Source organism: Phodopus roborovskii, unplaced genomic scaffold, assembly GCF_943737965.1.
Source record: "Phodopus roborovskii unplaced genomic scaffold, PHOROB, whole genome shotgun sequence".
Classification (NCBI taxonomy): Eukaryota; Metazoa; Chordata; class Mammalia; order Rodentia; family Cricetidae; genus Phodopus; species Phodopus roborovskii.
In genome coordinates, this window is record NW_026126470.1 from 29,812,730 (window position 1) to 29,831,693 (window position 18,964).

An 18,964-nucleotide genomic window follows, 5' to 3' on the forward strand; every position below is an offset into this window, starting at 1 on the left:
GCCTACTGTACGCTGGGAATCCCGGATTGGATAGAACTACCCTTCTCTGTCTCTGTCCTGTTTTGGAAGTGGGGCTTTAATATTATTATTTGTTTTAAATCTAATTAAGTGTGGGGCTGGGTGGGGAGGGTAGAGGTCACTTGTGGAAGTCAGTTCGCTTTTATCATGTAGGCTCTTAGGACTGAACTCTGGATGTGAGGTATGGCAGCAAGCACGTTTACCCACCGAGCCATCACAGCCCTCTCTTAGCGTTTTATTCCTTGTGCAATAGAAAAGCAGTTTATGTCCTTGGTCTCAATGCAGCACAGGGGCTCACAGGACCCGGCCTGCCTAAATAAGGGCTGAAAAGTATACTTTAAAACAACTACCTGTTGGAAATTGCGTGGGAATTGTGGTCAAGGGGGTATGCTTAAAGCAAAAGCATTTGTAGATTTGGATCACTGAAGTCACAGTGTAAGTTCTGTGACTCACATCTGCTCACACTGGGAGGTGCAAACCATTTGAAGTATGAGGAAATCGTCCCAGCTCACCTATCACAGTCAAAACATACAACAAAAAACGGCTACGGTGGTTCGTGCCTGCAATGCCAGCACACGAGAGTCTGCAGCAGGAGGATCGTTGCCAGCCTGGGCCAGCTTTGGCTACAGTAACACCTCCACTCAAAGGAAAACGGGCAAGACAGACAAACCCTTACAGCCCCAGCCCTTGTGAGGCTGAGGCAGAAAACTAAGCGTGAAAAGCTGTTTGAAGAGAAAACTGGGAAGGGTGGTAGAAATAGCTCTGCAGTTAAGAACCCTGGCTGCTTGTGGTGGCTTGAAAGAAAACGGCCCCCAAAGGGAGGGGCACGGCTAGGGGCGTGGCCTTGTTGGAGTAGGCGTGGCCTCATTGGAGGAAGTGTGCCACTGTGGGGGCGGGCTTTGAGGGCTCATATATGCTCAAGGCACCGCCCAGGGCCTCAGTCCACTTCCTGTTGCCTGCTCATCGGTGTGTAGACTGCACCACGTCTGTCTGCAAGCCGCCACGCTCCCCACCATGATGCTAACAGACGAAACCTCTGAACTGTAAGCTGCCACATCAGGTAACCGGTTTCCTTTGTAGGAGTCGCCATGGTCACAGCATCTCCTCACAGCAGTAGAGGCCCTAGCCAAGAGGGAAGTTGGTACCAGGGACTGGGGGATTGCTGTGACAGTCTGGGGGAAACTGGGCTTTGGTTCGTTGGGTTTGGAGAGCAGGGGAATGCTTCACTAGCAGGGGCATGGGAGACAGTCATCCTAAGAATGACTGGCCTATGGGGAAGGGGCTGCCTCAAGAGCTTTCAGAGGAAGATTTTAGTATGCTGCCTAGAGATCATTCTTGTGATACTTTTGTGAAGAATGTGGCTGCCCTTGTCTGAAGGACAAAAAAATAAAAAAGACTCTGCCTGAGGTTAAAGTGAAGAGTTTTAGGTTAATTCGGTTGGCAGAGGAAACCTCAAAACAGCCTAGTATAGACCCTGTCGTGTGGTTACCGGGGCTAACTCCAATGAAGATACACGTACTGAAAAGGAGAAACCCGACTAAGGAAAAATATTGGAGAAGAAGGAGACACAAGGAAGCTCCATCCCTCTTAACTGGTTAGCTCCTTGAAGAGATTAAGAACTCTACAGGGAGTGGCGAGACCCCGCCCAGAGAAAAAGAAAAGGAGCTAAAGAAAAGATTAGGCCGCGGCCGCGAGGTTCTGAGGTGAAGGACAGAAGAAATGGGTTGTGGAGTCTATCTCCATGCTAAAGAAAGCTGCCGAGGCCAGGCATGTGTCGGGGTGTCCCTGAATGGAGGCCGAGAGAGGCCGTTGTGTGAAACTGTGGAGTTGGAGCCTGGGTTGCCTTGGAGACCCCAAGATGTTGGAGATGCCAGAGTCGTGGGGTACCTGCCGAGGAGAGCTGCTATCTGAGTGGAACCAGCCCGAGAGAGAGAACAGAATTGGAGAACTGAAGAGCGTTTTGACATCAGACATGGAGATGCAGAGGGTTGTCGTGGCTGGTTTTCAGTCTTGCTCTAGTCCAGTATTTCCTTGTTATACTTCCTCCTTCCCTGTGTTTTGGAACGGTAACGTATGTCTTGGGCCATTATGTATTGGAAGCGTGTGATCTGATTTCTGAACTTGATTTTTACAGGGGGATTACAGGTAAGAGATTGGATGAACTTTGGACTTTTACACACCGCTTAGACTGTGGGGACTTTTGAAATTGCACTGACCGCATTTTACATATGGTGTGGCTACAGTCGTTTTGGGGGCCGGGGAGTAGAATGTGGCGGTGTGAAAAAAAAAAATGGCCCCCAAAGGCCATGGCGCTGTTAGGAGGTGTGGCCTTGTGTGGCCTTGCTGGAGGAAGTGTGTCACTGTGGGAGGGCTTTGAGGTCCTTTTCTTAAGCGCCACTTGGTGTGACAGTCAGTTGACTTCCTGTTGTCTGTAAGATGTAGGGCTCTGAGCTACTCCCGCACCACATGCCACATGCTGTCAGCCATGATGACAATGGACTGAACCTCTGAAACTGTGAGCAAGCCAACCCAATTAAATTAAATTACATTGAAGACTCGGCCACGGTCATGGTGCCTCTTCACAGCATTAAGAACCCTAGCTAAGACCCTGCTCTCACAGAGGTCCCAGGTTCAATTCCCAGCACACACGTGGCAGCTTACAAATGGTCGTAACTCCAGTTCCAAGGGACCTGACGCCATTCTCTGGTCTCCTTGGGCACTGTACACATATGACGCACAGATACACATGCAGACAAAATACTCATATACACAAAGAAGAAAGAAAGAAAAACCTGTGGTCAGTGAGACAGCTCAGCTGATTTAGTTACTTGCTGCCAAGCACGGTGATTTGAGTTTACACCCTGTCACCTGGAAGCCTCCTCCCAAAAGCTGCCCTCAGACATCACTTGTGTGCAAAGGCGGGATTATCCACACGTGTGTGCACACATGTAGGTATATACACAGACACCCGTTTACACACAATAAATATAAGAAAATGGAAAAGACAGAATTCAATACCTTTGTCTCATCAGCTTCCACGGATGTCTGCGTGGAGTTTTCAAATTTCTCACTGGGCTGATGACACAAGCTAAAGTCATCTGAGAGGAGGGGACCTCGCCTCCATAAGATCCAGCATTTTCTGGATTAGTGACCGAGAGGGGAGGGCCAGGCCGCTGTGGGTGGGGCCATCCCGGGGCTGGTGGCCCTGGGTTCTAGAAGAAAGCAGGCTGAGGAAGGTGGCATGGTGGGGAGAGGGGGATGGGACCCCTCAGGTGGCAGAGCTGTCCCCGCCCCTCACCAGCTGCAGCGCTCAGGAGAGTGGGCCAGCATCTGGGCAGCACAGGGAGGCATAGGGGTTTATAAGGTGAGTGAGTGTTTGGGGGAGGGACTCCTTTGGAGGATAAGAAGCCCACTTCACGAGTCCCTGGGGAATGCTGGTTTTTAGCAACCACCAGCAACCCTATAGTCTAGCCCGAACTCATTTCTAGACATACGGAGGGAGGGCCCGAGGCCCAGCAGGCCTCTAAAGCAACTTAGTGATTTCTGCAAATACCGAATAGAACAGTCTGCATTTATTAACGGGGATCTCACCGAGTCCGTTTATCCGGCGTACCCAAGAAGAAAGGTGGCTGAGTCTGCATCTTCACTTTCAAAGACATGGATGGTGGCATGCGCACGCTGCTTATCTGAGTTTGACTCAGCTTCCTATAGAGGACCGCCGGCTCCCCAGTAAATGACACAGAGACTTAGTATTAGTTTAGTTACGAATGTTCAGCCGATAGCTCCGGCTTGTCACTGAGTCTTGCAACGTAAGCATTTCTATTGCTGTATGTGATGCTACATGGCTTGTCACCTCATTTGCTACTCGTCCTGCTCCCTGTCCCTTTGTCCCCTCAGTCTGGCTCTGTCACCTAACCTCTCTCTGCCTAGCTAAGGCACCAGCTGGCTCTTTAACCTGTGAGAACAAGGAGTCTTCACAGCGTACCAAAGGATTATTCCACAGCACCTTCCACCCACATGGCTTCAGTCTGGCTGACACCCTACGTACGCCTCAGTGTCTTGTTTTTGTTTTGTCTTTGTTTCTTGAATCAGGGTCTCATCTCTCCCAGAGTGGCCTCAAACCGTCTCTGTAGCTGAGGCTGACTTTGCAGCCATCTTCCTGCCTGTACCTCTTACATGCTGGGATTGCATGCAACGCTGTCCTGCTTATGCATTGCGCGTGCTCGAACCCAGGTCTAAGCACGTTCTCGAGCTACATCTCCAGTCTGTCTGTGCCTCCGTTTGATAATTTCTTTCTCCTCGGTGAATGAGTTTCTGTGCCCACCTTGAAGTCAGCTGAGCTGGCTCCATTCCTCCCAGAAAGAGAGAAGCTGACTCTACACGGGGCAAGAGGTGGTGACTGCCAAGGGAAACAGGCACCAGAGACAACTGGGTGTCCTAACAGGGCAGAGTTCAGGGCACAAAGAACTTCGGGGTGAGTGAAGGCCGTGTGCACAGGCATGAATCGGTCCCTCCTACAGGGACCGGGCAGGGTACCTAGCGCCGCACATGCACGGTTTCGTTTCTTCTTGCCCTGTCAACATTCATTCCCAAGGCAGCGGAGCTGAGGTCCAGAGGCAGAGCCAGGAATCGAAACCGAAATTGCTCAGACTCAGCCCTGCCTGCCAGCCCTGCCTTTTAGAAAGCGGAACAGGAAAGCAGCAGGGAAAGCCTGTGAGTAATGGTTCCTTAACTACCCCACCCAGCCGCGACTTCCTGGAAACCAGCCCGTCCTGGGGTCACAGCACCGAGGAGGGCTTCCAAGGCGAGGAAGGAAATGAAAGGGAACCAGAAGGGACCGTTAGACCCGGGATTCCGTTGCCTTCCCTGAGGAGTGTCAAGATATTTCAACACCACTGGTAAAGACAGTCGCCTGCAGAGATAACGTGTGTTTCCCTAAAGACGACTCAAACTGCCAGTGAAGACTGTTAAAATCACAGACCCAAGGGCAAATGGCTGAGATGCCTACTTAACAGTTCAAAGCGAACCTGGTTCCAGGTTTTCCCAACACCCCTCAGCCCCTACAGGGTCCTACTGGCCCTTCCGCCCTCCCCCCCCCCAAATTTCTCCAGCCCAGAGGGTTGAGCTGCTGTGTCTTTGGGGTCCCCTGGCTGCTGCACCTGGTTCCCCCCTCTCCCCACGTGCTCTGGATGTTCACTCTGCACTCTGCCAGATGCAGAGTCCCTCTTGTCTATAATAAACCTTCTCCTCCACCAAACACCATACCAGAGAGCAATCATGCCCTTTCCTTTTTCACGTCCGTTCTTTCATTCAGTGTCTGCTCTCCCGCTTGGGAGCAGAATGTTTGTAGTCTTGAGTTTCAGCCTATGGACTGTCGACACTAGCTAAAGCCACACACTCACAGTAGCTACACACTACAAGTAGCAACAGTTACAGTTGCCTTCACAAAGGAAATTCTCAGTGAGAAAAGGAAGTAAACAAGGGCAGATGATTTTCCTTACATTTTAGCTTTGATTAATCTTTTCAAACTTGTTGCGGATTATGCTCTTTAGACAGTATAACTTAGAAAACCACGGGATCCTTAGCCGGCTGTAGTGCCGCCGCCGGCCACCTTTAATCCCAACACTTGGGAGGCAGAGGCAGATAGATCTCTGTGAGCCTGGCCTACAGAGTGAGCCAGAAGCACAGCCCACTACAGGACAGCTAGAAGTAGACAGAGAAGCCCTCCCTGGGGTCCGGGCGACCACTGGATGCCTAAATAAAATGTGACTCTCCATTGAAAAGACACTTTTCCGGAGTGTCTCTCTTTGTTTATAACTCCCGTGCTTAATCTGTCATAAACTCTGACCCTGTCTCATACCTCTCACCGTTTTAATAACTAAGGAAGGCAGCTGGCCCCGCCCCTTGGGAACTTGCCTCTCCTCTGGGCTTGGCAGGCTACCTTGGCCCCTTAAGAGGAAACCTCCACCCACTCTGTCTTCTTCTGCCCTCTCTCTGAGGAGGCAGCTCTGTCTGTCTCCCCCCCCTCCCCCCGTCTCTGTGCCGCCTCTTCACCTTTTCTCTCTCTCCTTCCCTTAACTTCTTACCTCCCCCTCAATAAAACTTTCCACCTAAGTCACACTGCGGGTCTGTTTCCCATCTGCCTGCTGTCCATCACACACTACCATCTCTCACCTGCCGTGGGACCTGCCGAGGTTGCCACGTGCCATATTCCTGCATCGGTATTCCTAACACCGAGACCAGGGCCAAGAAACAGAATCCCTCCAATCCCATCCCTGAGTTTGCCAGAGTCTGACCACAGAATCCCACCAATCCCTAAGCTTGCTCTTGTTATGCTCAGTCCATGAGGTCCCCCAAAAGACCACCTGTTGTGCCCAAACTCTGAACCCCCAAATCACCAAGAGACCCACTCCGATGCAAAGAGTCTTTAATTAATTAACGAGTTCACTAACTCCATAGCAACAGTCTCAGAGTTGGCGTTCCTCCAGGTTTGGGCAATCTGTCCCATGTTGATTGACCAGTTGGCGGGCTGCTACGGGAATGGCTGCTATGCCTGAAGGCCATCTCAGGGCGGTTGCTACACTCCGCTTTCCAGAGCTAACTTCTGATTGGTTCCTCGACACAAGGACTGGAGCAAGGTCAGGCAAGGTCAGGGGCTCATGTTGCCGAGTCAGAGACCTACATCTTGCTGGGTCTTTTCTGCAGCCTGTCATGGCTGCCAGAGCTTGGGGCTGGGTGAGGGTCTGGTCCCTTCAGAACAAGGAGCCGACTCACTGATGCAAATGCACAGTTTTTTGTTAATTGAATATAAGCCTCCGCAGGGAGCTCGTCCAGCAAGCTGGCACAATAACTTTGGGGGAAGGTCCTAAGCCTCGATTGTAGGGGGTTTATAAAGGCAAAAACTACAAAGTTAAGCAATAACCATGTAGTTGAGCAAAGTCTGAGCAAGGGACACTGGTCTCAGGTTGGCAAGTTGTTTGTCTTGGGAGGGGTTGGGGGATTTGTGTAGCTCCATCTCCTGGGCCTGGTGTACTCAGTCAGGCAGTTACCTGCTTTTCCGAGAACAAAGAGCTGGCATTTGGATATTGACATAACTTGGGGGTGAATCCCTTTTCCAAGGGTTTAGACATAGGCCACTTGTCACTTATACAGGTCAAAGGATGAGGTCTCTCTTAACCATCCTAAGCAGGCAGACACCCTCCTACCACCCACCCCCAATACATCTCTTGTGTGAGGTCTGTTGTGTGGTGTGGTTTTGTGGTATTTATTGGCTCCGAACTGCCAGGATACCTTTCCCGTCAGAGCTGTAACATCATTTGCACTAGGGAAATCTTTCCCTGAAGCAGAGCTGTGACACATCTGTTGGGGATGGCTTTTCCTTCAGAGCTACAACACTCACACTTAGCATAGCTGATGACATGTTAGAGGCACCTAACGGCCCAGCACATAGGTCCCAATACCTGCCAAAATGGGAACAAAGACCTAGTTCATAGTTCCAGGATCTATGAATGTCCTTGTCAGGGTTTATGTGGCAGAGTAACTTGGTGGCTCTGGGACAAGGATGGCTGTAGAAGCAACACCACATGTCGGGGGCCCATAAAGATAGGGCTGCATTCCATCTTGGCTCAAGAACAGAGTTCAAAACTTCCCCCAGCAAGTCATAAGACCTAAAGGTCAAAGGTGTGGCTACAGTATGGTGTTTGGCTATCTTAGGTGTGACTACTGATCCTCAAGGCTAGGGAACAAGAAGTTGAAGCTAAGGTGTGGTTCCTGAACCCCTAGAATAAGTGAGGAAGAAAAGTCCATTTGTTCCGTATACATGACATTGTGTTCCCCATTTTGGGTTAAGGTATATAAGAGTGGTGAAAAATAAACTCGTGGCATTTCAGTGTTAACTGAATCTGCCCTGCCGATTTTATTCTGTGTCTCTGTCTTTTCTTTATCGTCTATAGCTAACCTTTCCCTCATCCACCCCCCCCAACACACACTCAGGTATGAGCTGCTCAGCTCCTTCTAATTGTAGCCCCACAAAGACAGCTTCTGACAACCACACAAGAATGTCAAGCAAGGGATTTATTGGGGGCAGTTAGTGAGAGTCCATTCAGAGTGGGGACCAGAGAGAGACAGAGACAGACAGACAGACAGACAGGGTGAGAAAGGAAGAGAGTAGTCTGTGACAGACAGCAGGGACTTTTGCTGTTTGTTTGTTTTTCGAGACAGGGTTTCTTTGTGTCACAGCCCTGGCTGTCCTGGAACTCGCATTGTAGACTCTTGGTATTGTTTCTCAGTCAATAGAACGATCTTTATGGAAGAGGTTATGTAGGACAAACTGCCATGGACAAACTGCCAACACAGGTGGGGCAGATTGAAGTTTCCTGCTTTGCTGAGAAGTCTGCCAGACACACTGTGGCCTATGGGCCGAAGATGGATGCTCCCGTTTACAAAAGAACTTTGGGTGACTGTCCAGGTAGCTCGAGATATCTCTGTCATTTCTAGAGTTTATATATTATCCTTCTGTGGTCTTTGATGGAGTTAAAGATAGTTATGGTTATAGTTGTTCTTAGTTAGGATTAAAGATAAGTTACATATAGGACTTTAGGACTCACAAAGATAGGATAGATGATGGAATATTTTCTTGAAATCTTGCTAAATGTTAATGGACTAAATATTGTTAACTATAGTTCTTATTTGATAACTGTTTTGTTATATATTTTACTATGCTAAAGTTAAAAACCTTTTTTTATTTATTTAGACAGAAAAGAGGAGATGATGGAAATGCCATTCCATAAATATGTTTCTCTTATTGGTTAATGAATAAAAGTACTGCTAGCAAATAAGAAGGCAAGATAGGCGGGACTAGGAGACAAGGAGGATTCTGGGAGAGGTAGTAAAGAGGAGTAAAGATGTAGGCCATGAGAAAAGAGGTCTGGGCCCTCTCTCCGGTAAGATAAGACCACATGGAAACAATTAGATTGATAGAAATGGGTTAATAATTAAGACAGAGCTAGCCGATAAGAAGCTCTAGCCATTGGCCAACTAACTAATAACTAATAGAGTCTCTGTGTTATTTTGGGACTGACCCAGCTCTGGGACCAGGCTGGTGGGAAAGTGCTCATAGCAAGGTCACACGTTCCTTACAAAGAGTTTTGATGCAGTCATGCCTAAAGATTCATTAAATACGTGGGATTGAGTCCATTATAATGGGGAACATTTTCCTCCAAACTGCGCTATGCTTAAAGGTCTGAGATAAACTGCCTGGTGTCGGACTCTTCCGTTTGAAGCAATACTAGCTGCTGCGTCCAGCTGATGGGGACTTCCTTCCTGCGTCAGGTTGATTGACACTCTGCTGGCCACGGTGTCTGCAGAGGCCCCACAGATTCCTGACCACCCTGTCAGGGAGCATGACAGCAACCAGGCAGGCAGGTCTCCAGCATGAGGCAAATAAATGGAGCTAAGTGAAAAGGAGTATGAACTTTGAACCCTTAAGCCCACCTGCCCCCACCCAGTGACACACCTCCTCCGAGAAGGCCACAGCTCCTAATCCTTCCCAAACAGTTCCACCAACTGGACACCAAGCATCCAAACATGAAACTAAGGGGGCTACTCTCGCCCGAACCACCTCAATCAGCCCTTTCCTTCCACCCTGTGGGGCCCAGGCTACAACCGGAGTCCTCAGGTTTGGCGGCAAGCGCCTTTACCCACTGAGCCATCTTCCCGGCCCAGTGGCTTTTCTGAGTTGCCCGAAAGAAGCAGGCACTGTTGTTGTTTGCCAAAGCCGAAGGCAGATGAAACACGAACCACAGAACTCAACGAAACCCACGTGGAGTTTATTTCGGAAAGGGAGCAAAGGGAGGGGTAGGCGTTGGCCAACCAGGAGCAGAGCTGGAAGGAGGAAGGCGAGGGGCGGGGACAGGCGGGAGGCGCTCGCTTAAAAGGGAATGCTTGCGCATGGGCACAGGGTCCTTATGCAGCCACTTGACACATGATGCAGCCGTGCAACACAGGGCCATTTGAGCTGTCTAAGTATCTGCCTGAAGGCCAGTGTTCAGACCCTGCCCGTTGTCAGGGGCCGAGGTCAGTATAATGCCAGGGTACCAATAGGCATATCCATCGATAGAGGTGCATGACAGGCAGAAGGGGCGAAGCTGGAAAGAAAACGTGAGAAGGTTCTGAGCTGCAGTTTATTAAGAAAGGAGAGCATGCCCGAGAATAGGAGTGAACTATTGAATGAAAGTGGCCCCCATGGGCCATTAGGGAGTGGCGCTATAAGGAGGCGTCGTCTCGCTGGAAGAAGTGTGTCACGGAGAGAGGGATTGCATGCCTCAGATGGTCAAACCAGGTCCAAATGTCTCAGTCCTCCTGCTACCTGACAATTCTGATGTAGAACTCTGGGCTACTTCTGCCGCACCACGTCTGCCTGCGTGCCCCTGTGCCCCCCACCCTGATGACAAAGGACTGACCCTCTGAAACTGTAAGCCAGCCCCAATTAAATGCTTTCCTTTATAAGAGCTGCTGTGGTCATGGTGTCTATCCACAGCACTAAGATAAAGGCCTCCCTGATGTTCTGTTGTATGAAGCTCAGCAGGAGGAAGGTGTTTGGTCTTTCTCTGCCCGTGATATCCTGTCTTACGTTAGTCTTTTATTTTTGTAGTTTAAAAACACGCACTTCTTTTATTTATGTGTATGAATGTTTGCCTGCTTGTAGACATTTAGAACCTGTGAGTGTCTGGTATCTCACAAGGTAAGAAAAGTGCATTGGCTCTCCCATGACTGGAGTGATAGTTGTGAGCCAACCAGTTCTTCACTAGGTGAAGGATTATCACATTCTTAAAATGAATAGAATCCCTGAATGGAGAGAGATGGCTCAGCGGTTAAGAGCACTGGCTGCTTTTCCAGAGGACCGGTTTAATTCCCAACCCCCACACGGCAGCTGGCAAGTCACATGTAATTCCAGTCCCAGGGCCTCTGATGGCCTCTTCGGGTCTCAGGCAGGCGCTTTATCTGGGTAAACTTTATGCTTCTGTAGTACTTGAACTTTTACAAGTAAAATTGTTCAACTGGAATCCCCAGCTCACTCCTGCTTGATCCGGAAAACCCCATCCCTCTCCCTCCAAACCCTGCCCTCTCGGAGAATCTCCAACAAAGACAAGCTGCCGCAGAGCCCAGCTCCACATTCTTGGCAGCTGAGGCAGCCCTTCCCCTGAAGTTGCCAGCTGCCCAAGAGCCTGCCTAAAGCGGTCAGCTTTAGACCATACTTGGACACAAACCCAGCTTGTAGAGGACACATCATGCATCAGCCCTGCCTACAGAGTATATAAGCTCCCTGCTGTGTTCGGCTGTGTTGTAGGCATGGAAGGCGATCCTGGCAGCAGGGAGCCAAGGTGAACCACCCTGTCACTGTAAGCACAGCAGGGAAGGGCTTCGCCTGCTCTAACAGGCGAGGCTTCCCCAGCGAACTTGTTATAGCTCCGCACCGCTAGGGGAAGATTTCCCAGGCGAAACTGTGACGCTCTGCTCCGCTCCACTCAAGCTGAAGAAGGTCTCACCGAAACCTCGTAGGAGATCCATTGGGAGGGAAGAACCCAGGAGGATGGCTGCCTCCGCCAGGGTGGGAAAGGGCAGCAGCAATCTGAGCAGGTGCAGGGGTGGAGATCATCAGGATGGGAATTGGTCGGATTTCAATCCCTGAGCTTGGAAAAGGCCAGCGATTGGTTGGTTTTCCTGCTCAGGGGTTGGTTGGTTTTCCTGCTCAGGGATTGGTTGTTTTTTTGTATTCAATTGGCCAGAGGCAGTGTGTGTTTTTTTGTTTCTGGTTTCAGAGCCAGGGTGTTTCTTTGGCTGGACCTTTTATCCTACACACTCGGTCCCTGCTTAATGGGGCTGGAGGACTCACCTGGGAGTTGCTTTGCTCAAATAAACCTGTTCTGTTGCTTGATCTGTCTTACCGCGTCAGCTGAGAAACCTATTACCCCGTCACAGAAAACCTATTAAAAATGTGTAACTTTCACGAGGTCGCAGCTGATACCCTCGCAAACCTCTCAACCCTGTTTTTGCTTGATTTGGCAACCCTCGCTTGATTCATTTCTACATGCGACTCAGGGCAATACCAGGCTACACACACACACACACACACACACACACACACACACAGACATACGCTTGTGCAGTGCGATCCTCATCCGACTTTACCTTCTGCACACAGACACACAAACACACACACACACGCACACACACTTGTGCAGTGCAATCCTCATCCGACTTTACCTTCTGCACATACGCACACACACACACACACACGCACGGTCCTTCGCGCCAATCTCCAGCCTCAAGGTCCAGGCACCAGGCGCGAGTTCGTGCCCGCCGTGCGCATGCGCCCTGCGCAGCGCGTCAGCCCCAGCCGCCGGGCAAGCCCGCCTCCACGCCCGGCTGGGCTTCGCCCGAGGCGGAAGCGAGTGGGCGGCGCCTCCGCGCTCGCCCCGCCCCGGAAGTGGGCGTGGCCGCGCCTCCGCGGACTCCTAGCCCCCAGTCGGGTCGCGGCCGAGGCCGGCCCTGGCTTTGTAGCTCTCTCAAGATGGCGGCGCAGTCACCCAGCGGGATCCGCCTCAGCGCGGTGAGCGGCCGCGAGGGGAGGAGCGGGCCGGGTCCCCGGAGGGCGGGCGGGGTGGCCCTGGGCGGCGGCGGGGGTCGCGGCGCGGACGCCATGTCTGTGCGCTCCGCTCCGCTCGGCTCCGCTCCGCTCGGCTCCGCTCGGCTCGCGGGAGCGGCTGGGCGGCCGATGCGGGCGATGCGTGCGCGCCGGGCGGGACAGCCCTGCCCGCCGCCCCGGCCCGCCTGGGGCTCCGCGGCCGCCGCCAGCTGTCGCCGCAGCCGCGCCCTCAGCCGCCCGGCCCGGCCCGGCCCCGGGGATCGGAGCGGATCGGCGGCTGCGGCGCGGGCGGACGCGGTCCCCGCCGGCGTGCGTCTGCCCCGGGCCTGGCCGGCACGGACACACCGAGGCCCAGGGCCTGGCGTCCTCCCGCCGGGCTGGCCCGGGCCTCCCTGCGCTTGTGTGCCTGCGGCCGTGCCCGACGCAGACACACCGCCCGGCCCGGCCCCGGCCCGGAGCCGTTGGCAGTGGTCGCACGCAGAACGACTTCGGCTTTCGGGTCCAAAACATTGCGGGTGGGCGTGGCTTCCTCACCTGAGGATTCCTGCAAAGTTTTTAATTCTCTGCGGGCGCCGAGGCCGCGGGCGGGCGAGAGTACTTCCTCAGCCCAGGAGGTGCACGTCTGCAGCAGGGTGGCTGCTGGGCTTGCGCGCGGGGTGGGGTGTGTCTGTAACCCCGGCGCTCGGGTGCGGTGCGGTGCGGTGGGGTGGGGTGGGGTGGCGGAGGCAGATGCTAGCGCTGTTTGGGGGACGCGGGGAAGCCCTGACTCCTAGAGGGTGCAGAGGGGTTGATAGGCGCTCCGTGCTATTATGTATCTCATCGCTGAGCGGTAACGATTTGCAGAGTGGCTCGCCGGCACTTGAAGGACGCACCTGCGCCCCGTCCATTCATTTGGCCGTGTTCTTCCTACGGGATGGGATCGTCCCTAGTGTGCGTGAAATGTTAACCTGGTTTTGCTGCCCCTGCCCGTTTGTGAAGTTGGGCATCCATCACATTTTTGTTGTCGCTTTGTATACAGATTGCCCTCCCCCCCCCCCATTTATTTATTTTATGTGCATGTGTATGGGTACGGTACCCACCTGTGTGCCTGGAGATGAGGAGGGCCTCAGATCCCTTCACTTACTGATGGTGCTGGGAACTGAACGCTGGACCCCCTGTAAGGGCAGTGGGTGCTCTTACCAGACTCATTTCTCTAGAGCCCATAATTTGGCCATTCTTGCTTAATCCCCTTTCTTTGAGAGAGAAATCGTGCTGGTTTATGATTACATTTCCAGGTCAAGGACCTTTAATTACTTAGTTGTTTAATGAAATGGTCTTTAGTAGTTTAAAAAAAGAGAGAGAGAGAGTTTTCTTCTTTCTTTCCACTGGTTGTAAGCCTTCTTAGTTCTGCTCCCCAACTGGGTGAATTTGGATAGAGTTACACTCACCACTCTAGAGCCAAAAGAGTTCTTATTCCCAGGGAAGTAATAGGAGTTATTCTGTCTCAGGGCTGGAGAGGTGGATCAGCCTTTAAGAGCACTGGCCGAGGTCCTGGGTTCCACTGCCAGCAGCCACTTGGGGGCTCACAACCACCTCTAGTGGGATCTGATGCCCTCTTCTGGCAGAAAGGTGTACATGCAGTGGAGCACTCATTGATTAAATAAATAAAGCTTAAAAAAAGGAAGAAATTATTCTGTGTCAATTATGGGTGGCCAGGGTCCCGGAGCGGGATATAGATTGCCCTGGGCAATGAGGTGGTGGTGATGGATGAGTATGTGTTAGGGGTTATCCAGCAAGGCACTTCTTGTCTGCCGGGCAAGTATTCAGTCGCTGTATCCTCAGTCTTACGAAATAAAGTTATGAATGAGGACATTTGCCAAATAATTGACGGTAGTGTCCGGTGGCAGAGCAGGGAGAGTTCTGCTGTGCCTCACAGGACAGCGTTTCCCTACTGAAGATGCTAGGTCAGATACCGGGGACTGACAAGGCAGGCCGGGTGCAGATTGTGATCTCCTCTACTCTGGAGGCCGAGACAGGAGCACAAATGTGGCCCCGCCTGGGCTACAGAGAGACTTCAGGCCAGCCTGCACAACTTAATCAAAATAGGGAGGAAAGTGGCCTCGGGCTGCAGGTCATGGATTGTACCTCCCTACCATGGGTAAGGCCCAGGCTCAGTCCTTAGCACCCGAGAGGAAAGCACTAGGTAGCTCCAGAGAATTTCAGCTATCTTACATTACATTCCTCAATGATAGTGTGTAGTTAGCCACACACATGCAGGATCTTGACGGCAGATGAAGCTTCAGGGAGCTTCCATTCATACCAGTTAGCCTCAGTAGAAGTGATGTTTCAGTGTTTGAGATGTACGCTAGTGTAATGACACACACTTAGGGTGTGCTAGGCCCTTGGAGCTACCCCCTACCAAAATAATACAATAAATACAAATGCTATTTCTTTTCAGAGTGACGTGCAGATGACTGGGCATAGTTGCACACCCATAACTGTTGTGGAATATTTGTTTAACTGTGTAAAGATATGTTGCTCTTTTACCTTGCCCGCCTAAGGCACCTGATTGGTCTATTATAAAGTTGAATGGCCAGTAGCAAGGGAGGAGGTATGGGTAGAACTTTGAGCAGGGAGACTAAGTAGGAGGAGGAATTTAGACTTAAGGGAAAAAGAAAAGGTGGCGAGGGGAGATGCCAGGGCCAGTCAGCCAGACAGGGAGGAAGCAGGAAAGTCGGACATACAGAAGGGAAGAGAGGTTAAAAGCCCCGAGAACATGTAGATGAATAGAACCCAGTTAAGTTAAAAGAGCTAGTGGGAGGAGCCTAAGATAAGGCTTGGCGTTCATAATTGAAGAGTCTCTGTGGCTTTATTTGGTTGGTAGCCCAAAGAAAATTCCAGCTACATGTAAGCCCAGCACTAAGAAGGACGAGGCAAGAGGACCAGCTTGAACCATGTTTCTTGACCTTTTTCCTAAATAAGAACGATACACTGCAACCCAAAGCATACTCCAGTCATGATCAGGTGGAAAGGGTGAATTAGACGTTTGACTGGTTCAGTGAGTGTGCATCGGGAGCACTGAGATGAGGTCTCCCCCCTCCCCCAGTGAAGTGTCTGTAATCTCAGTGGGGGGGGAGTGAAGATGAGGTTCCCCCCCCCCAGTGAAGTGTCTGTAATCTCAGCAGGGGGGGAGTAGAGATGAGGTCTCCCCCCTCCCCCAGTGAAGTGTCTGTAATCTCAGCAGGGGGAGCTACCTAGAGCGCTCTGGCCAGTCAGTCTGGACAGACTGAGTTCCAGGCTCAGTGGAAGACCCTCGGGAATAAGGTGAGCGTGCCTGTCAGCCTCTGGCCTCCATGTTCATGTCCACTCAGGCACACACACCACACAGCGCGGTTGAATTGGTACCAGGCCTGTAGTGTGTTTTGTTTCTATAGTTGTAGTTGCGCAAGAGGCTGAGGCAGCAGGGTCACAGGTGCAAGGCCGCCTGGACAATTCAGCGGCACCCCCTCCAGATATAAGGGGACAGAGGACGGGAGTGTAGGGTGTAATAGCTTAATGGTAGAGCACTTGGCCTGGCAAGGGCAAGACTAGATTTTTGTCCCCAGTGTACATAGAATAACAAACAAGGAGGCTTGGCCTGTGCCTGGAGTCCAGCACTCAAGGGTAGAGTAGAGGCAAGCTCCGAGAACTCTGAGGTTCAGACTAGCTCGATCTCCATAGATGTAGTCCAGGCCAGTCAGGGTAACGTGGTGAAACTTGTCTCAGAAAATAAAGATTGAAAGGAGGAAACAAGCAAACCAAATTCCTTAAAGTTGGCATTGATGCCAAATAGTGTTCTTGAGATCCTGGGTTCATCCCCAGCACTGTGGCAAAGTCCAGAATTACTGACTGACTCTGGGTGTGGCGGTGGTTACAGTGCTAATTTGGCACCAGCTCTTGGAACCTCACATTTTTTTTCCTGCCTGTCTGCTTTTGGTTCATGACTAGTTGGTACAGTATAGCTTATGAACCAAATCTAGTCTGGCACCTGTTTTTGTATGATCTGTGATCTAAAAGTGAGAGCTCAGAATGTTTGAAAAAGAATACTGTGACATGTGAAATAAATGCTAGTTTCTATAGTTTTATTGGAAGATGCCATGTAAGGAAAGTAAGGACCATTGATTGTTAATGCTTGTTTGTTTTAGATTTGTTGTTGATGGTGGTATTGTGCATATATTTGCCTTTAGGTTCTGGTGAAGTGGAATTATCTATTGCCTTTGTCTTTGTGAGCATAGTTAACTTCCTTGGGTTGGAGTTTTACTTGCAGAACTTTCTGTAGGGCTGGATTTGTAGATACGTATTGTGAAAATCTGCCTTTGTCATTGAATATCTTGTTTTCTCCATCTATAATGATTGAGAGTTTTGCTGGGTATAGTAGCCTGAGCTGGCATCCGTGGACTCTTAGTACTTGTAGAACATCTATCCAGGTCCTTCTGGCCTTGAGGGTTTCCATGGAGAAGCCAGGTGTAATTTTGATAGGTCTGCCTTTATATGTTACCTGTCCTTTTTCCTTCGCTGCTCTTAATATTCTTTCTTTATTCTGTATGCTAGGTGTTTTGATTATTATATGTCGAGGGGTCTTTTTTCTTTGGTCCAGTCTATTTGGGGTTCGGAATGTTTCTTGTACTTTCATGGGCATGTCTTTCTTCAGATTGGGAAAGTTTTCCTTAATGATTTTGTTGAATATGTTTTCGGCACCTTTGAGCTGGGCTTCCTCACCTTCCTCTATGCCTATTATTCGTAGGTTTGGCCTTTTCATGGTGCCCCACATTTCCTGGATATTTTGTATTAAGGATTTGTTGGATTTAAGATTTTCTTTGGTTGATGAATCTGTTTCCTCTAGTTTATCTTCAGCTCCTGAGATTCTCTCTTCCATCTCCTCTATTCTGTTGGTTATGCTGGCATCTGTAGTTCCTGATCGTTTGCCCAGTTTTTCTATTTCCAGCATTCTCTCAGTTTGTGTTTCCTTTATCGTCTCTATTTCAGTTTTCAGGTCTTGAACTGCTTGAGTTGTTTCCTTCATCTGTTTGATTGTTTTTTCTTGTCTTTCCTTACTTTCTTTGAGAGATTTGTTCATTTTTTGTTTGTTTTTTTCTTCCGTTTAATAAGGAATTTTTCTCATATCGTCTTTGAGAGCCTCTATTGTTTTTATGAAGTTACTTTTTAAGTCGTTCTCTGCTGCTTCATCTGCTTTGGTGTGTTCAGGTCCAGTTGGTGTACAGTCCCTGGATTCTGGTGGTGTCATGCTTGTGTTTCTATTGTTAGGTGTTTTCTTGTATTGCCGTCTTCCCATCGCTTCTTCCAGTGGGTGCAGGTGGAGCCTCTCTCTCTCTCTCTCTTTCTCTCTCTGCTGCTCTTTCCTAGGGTGTAGGTGGGTCAGGAGTTAGATGTCTGTTGCTCTGGGTGGTCCAAGCTCTCTAGGAGGTCTCTCCTCCAGCGGGGCGGTGATGGGGGTCAAAGATCAGGCAGGCAGTGACCCAGGGTCGTCCCATATGGATACTCTGTGCTCTTGATAGACATTTTAGAATGATTCAGGTCTGAGAACCAAATGTGGAGGGCAGAGAAAAAAAATAATTTTTTCCATTTTTCTCTAGTTCTAAGTAAAATGCTCAGACCATTGGTTACTGTTTTTTGAGTTCTCCCCACCAGAGAGGTCCTGTGTACCCAGCTGACACAGGCTGACACACTGGCTCCTCCCCACCAGAGAGGCCCTGTTGGAGTTGGTTTGCTCCTTTTTTCAGATATGCCTTATGCCTGCCACTGTCCTGTGGTTGCATTTTCTATACAGCTTTCTCTTTTCCCTGGCTAGTCGTTGATGTATATTTTGTTTGTTTTTTCTCTCTGTATATACTGATCACTAGATCATTCACACTTTCTGAAGGACATAGAGTCTTTCCAGCTGTGTTCAGACACACCTAGCATTTATCAGTTGGGAGCCCTTGCCTGGGTAGTGGCTTGGACTCAGTCCCTTAGTGACTGACAGCACAGGCTGGGCCTGCCCTCATGACCTCACTCCTGATTTAGGTAATTGGGTGTGTAACTTTGGAGAAGGCACTTGGTTCCTTTGTACCCAGAGTTCCATTCTGAGTGGCGACTTACCCTACAGGATTGTGTCTTAAGTTTTTGAGGAACCACCATACTGTGTTCCCTGGAAGCTGTGCATTTTACATTCCCAGCCAGTGTCAGCCTAAATGGTGTAGAATGGTTATCAGGGAGTTGCAAGCAGAGTGTGCTAACTGTTAAGAACGTAGGGAGGCCACAGAAGACAGGCATGCTAAAAAG

At 50.4% G+C, this 18,964-nt stretch overlaps 1 protein-coding gene across 1 annotated transcript in view; it reads left to right on the forward strand.

Moving 5' to 3' along the window:
- The first annotated feature begins 12,541 nt into the window (after positions 1 to 12,541).
- Morc3 (MORC family CW-type zinc finger 3) overlaps positions 12,542 to 18,964 on the forward strand; it is a 35,427-nt gene continuing 29,004 nt past the window's right edge. Inside the window, exon 1 of the mRNA XM_051191919.1 lies at positions 12,542 to 12,628. Coding sequence (XP_051047876.1) covers positions 12,590 to 12,628 — 39 coding nt within the window. The 5' untranslated portion in view covers positions 12,542 to 12,589. The remainder of the gene's footprint in view (positions 12,629 to 18,964) is intronic.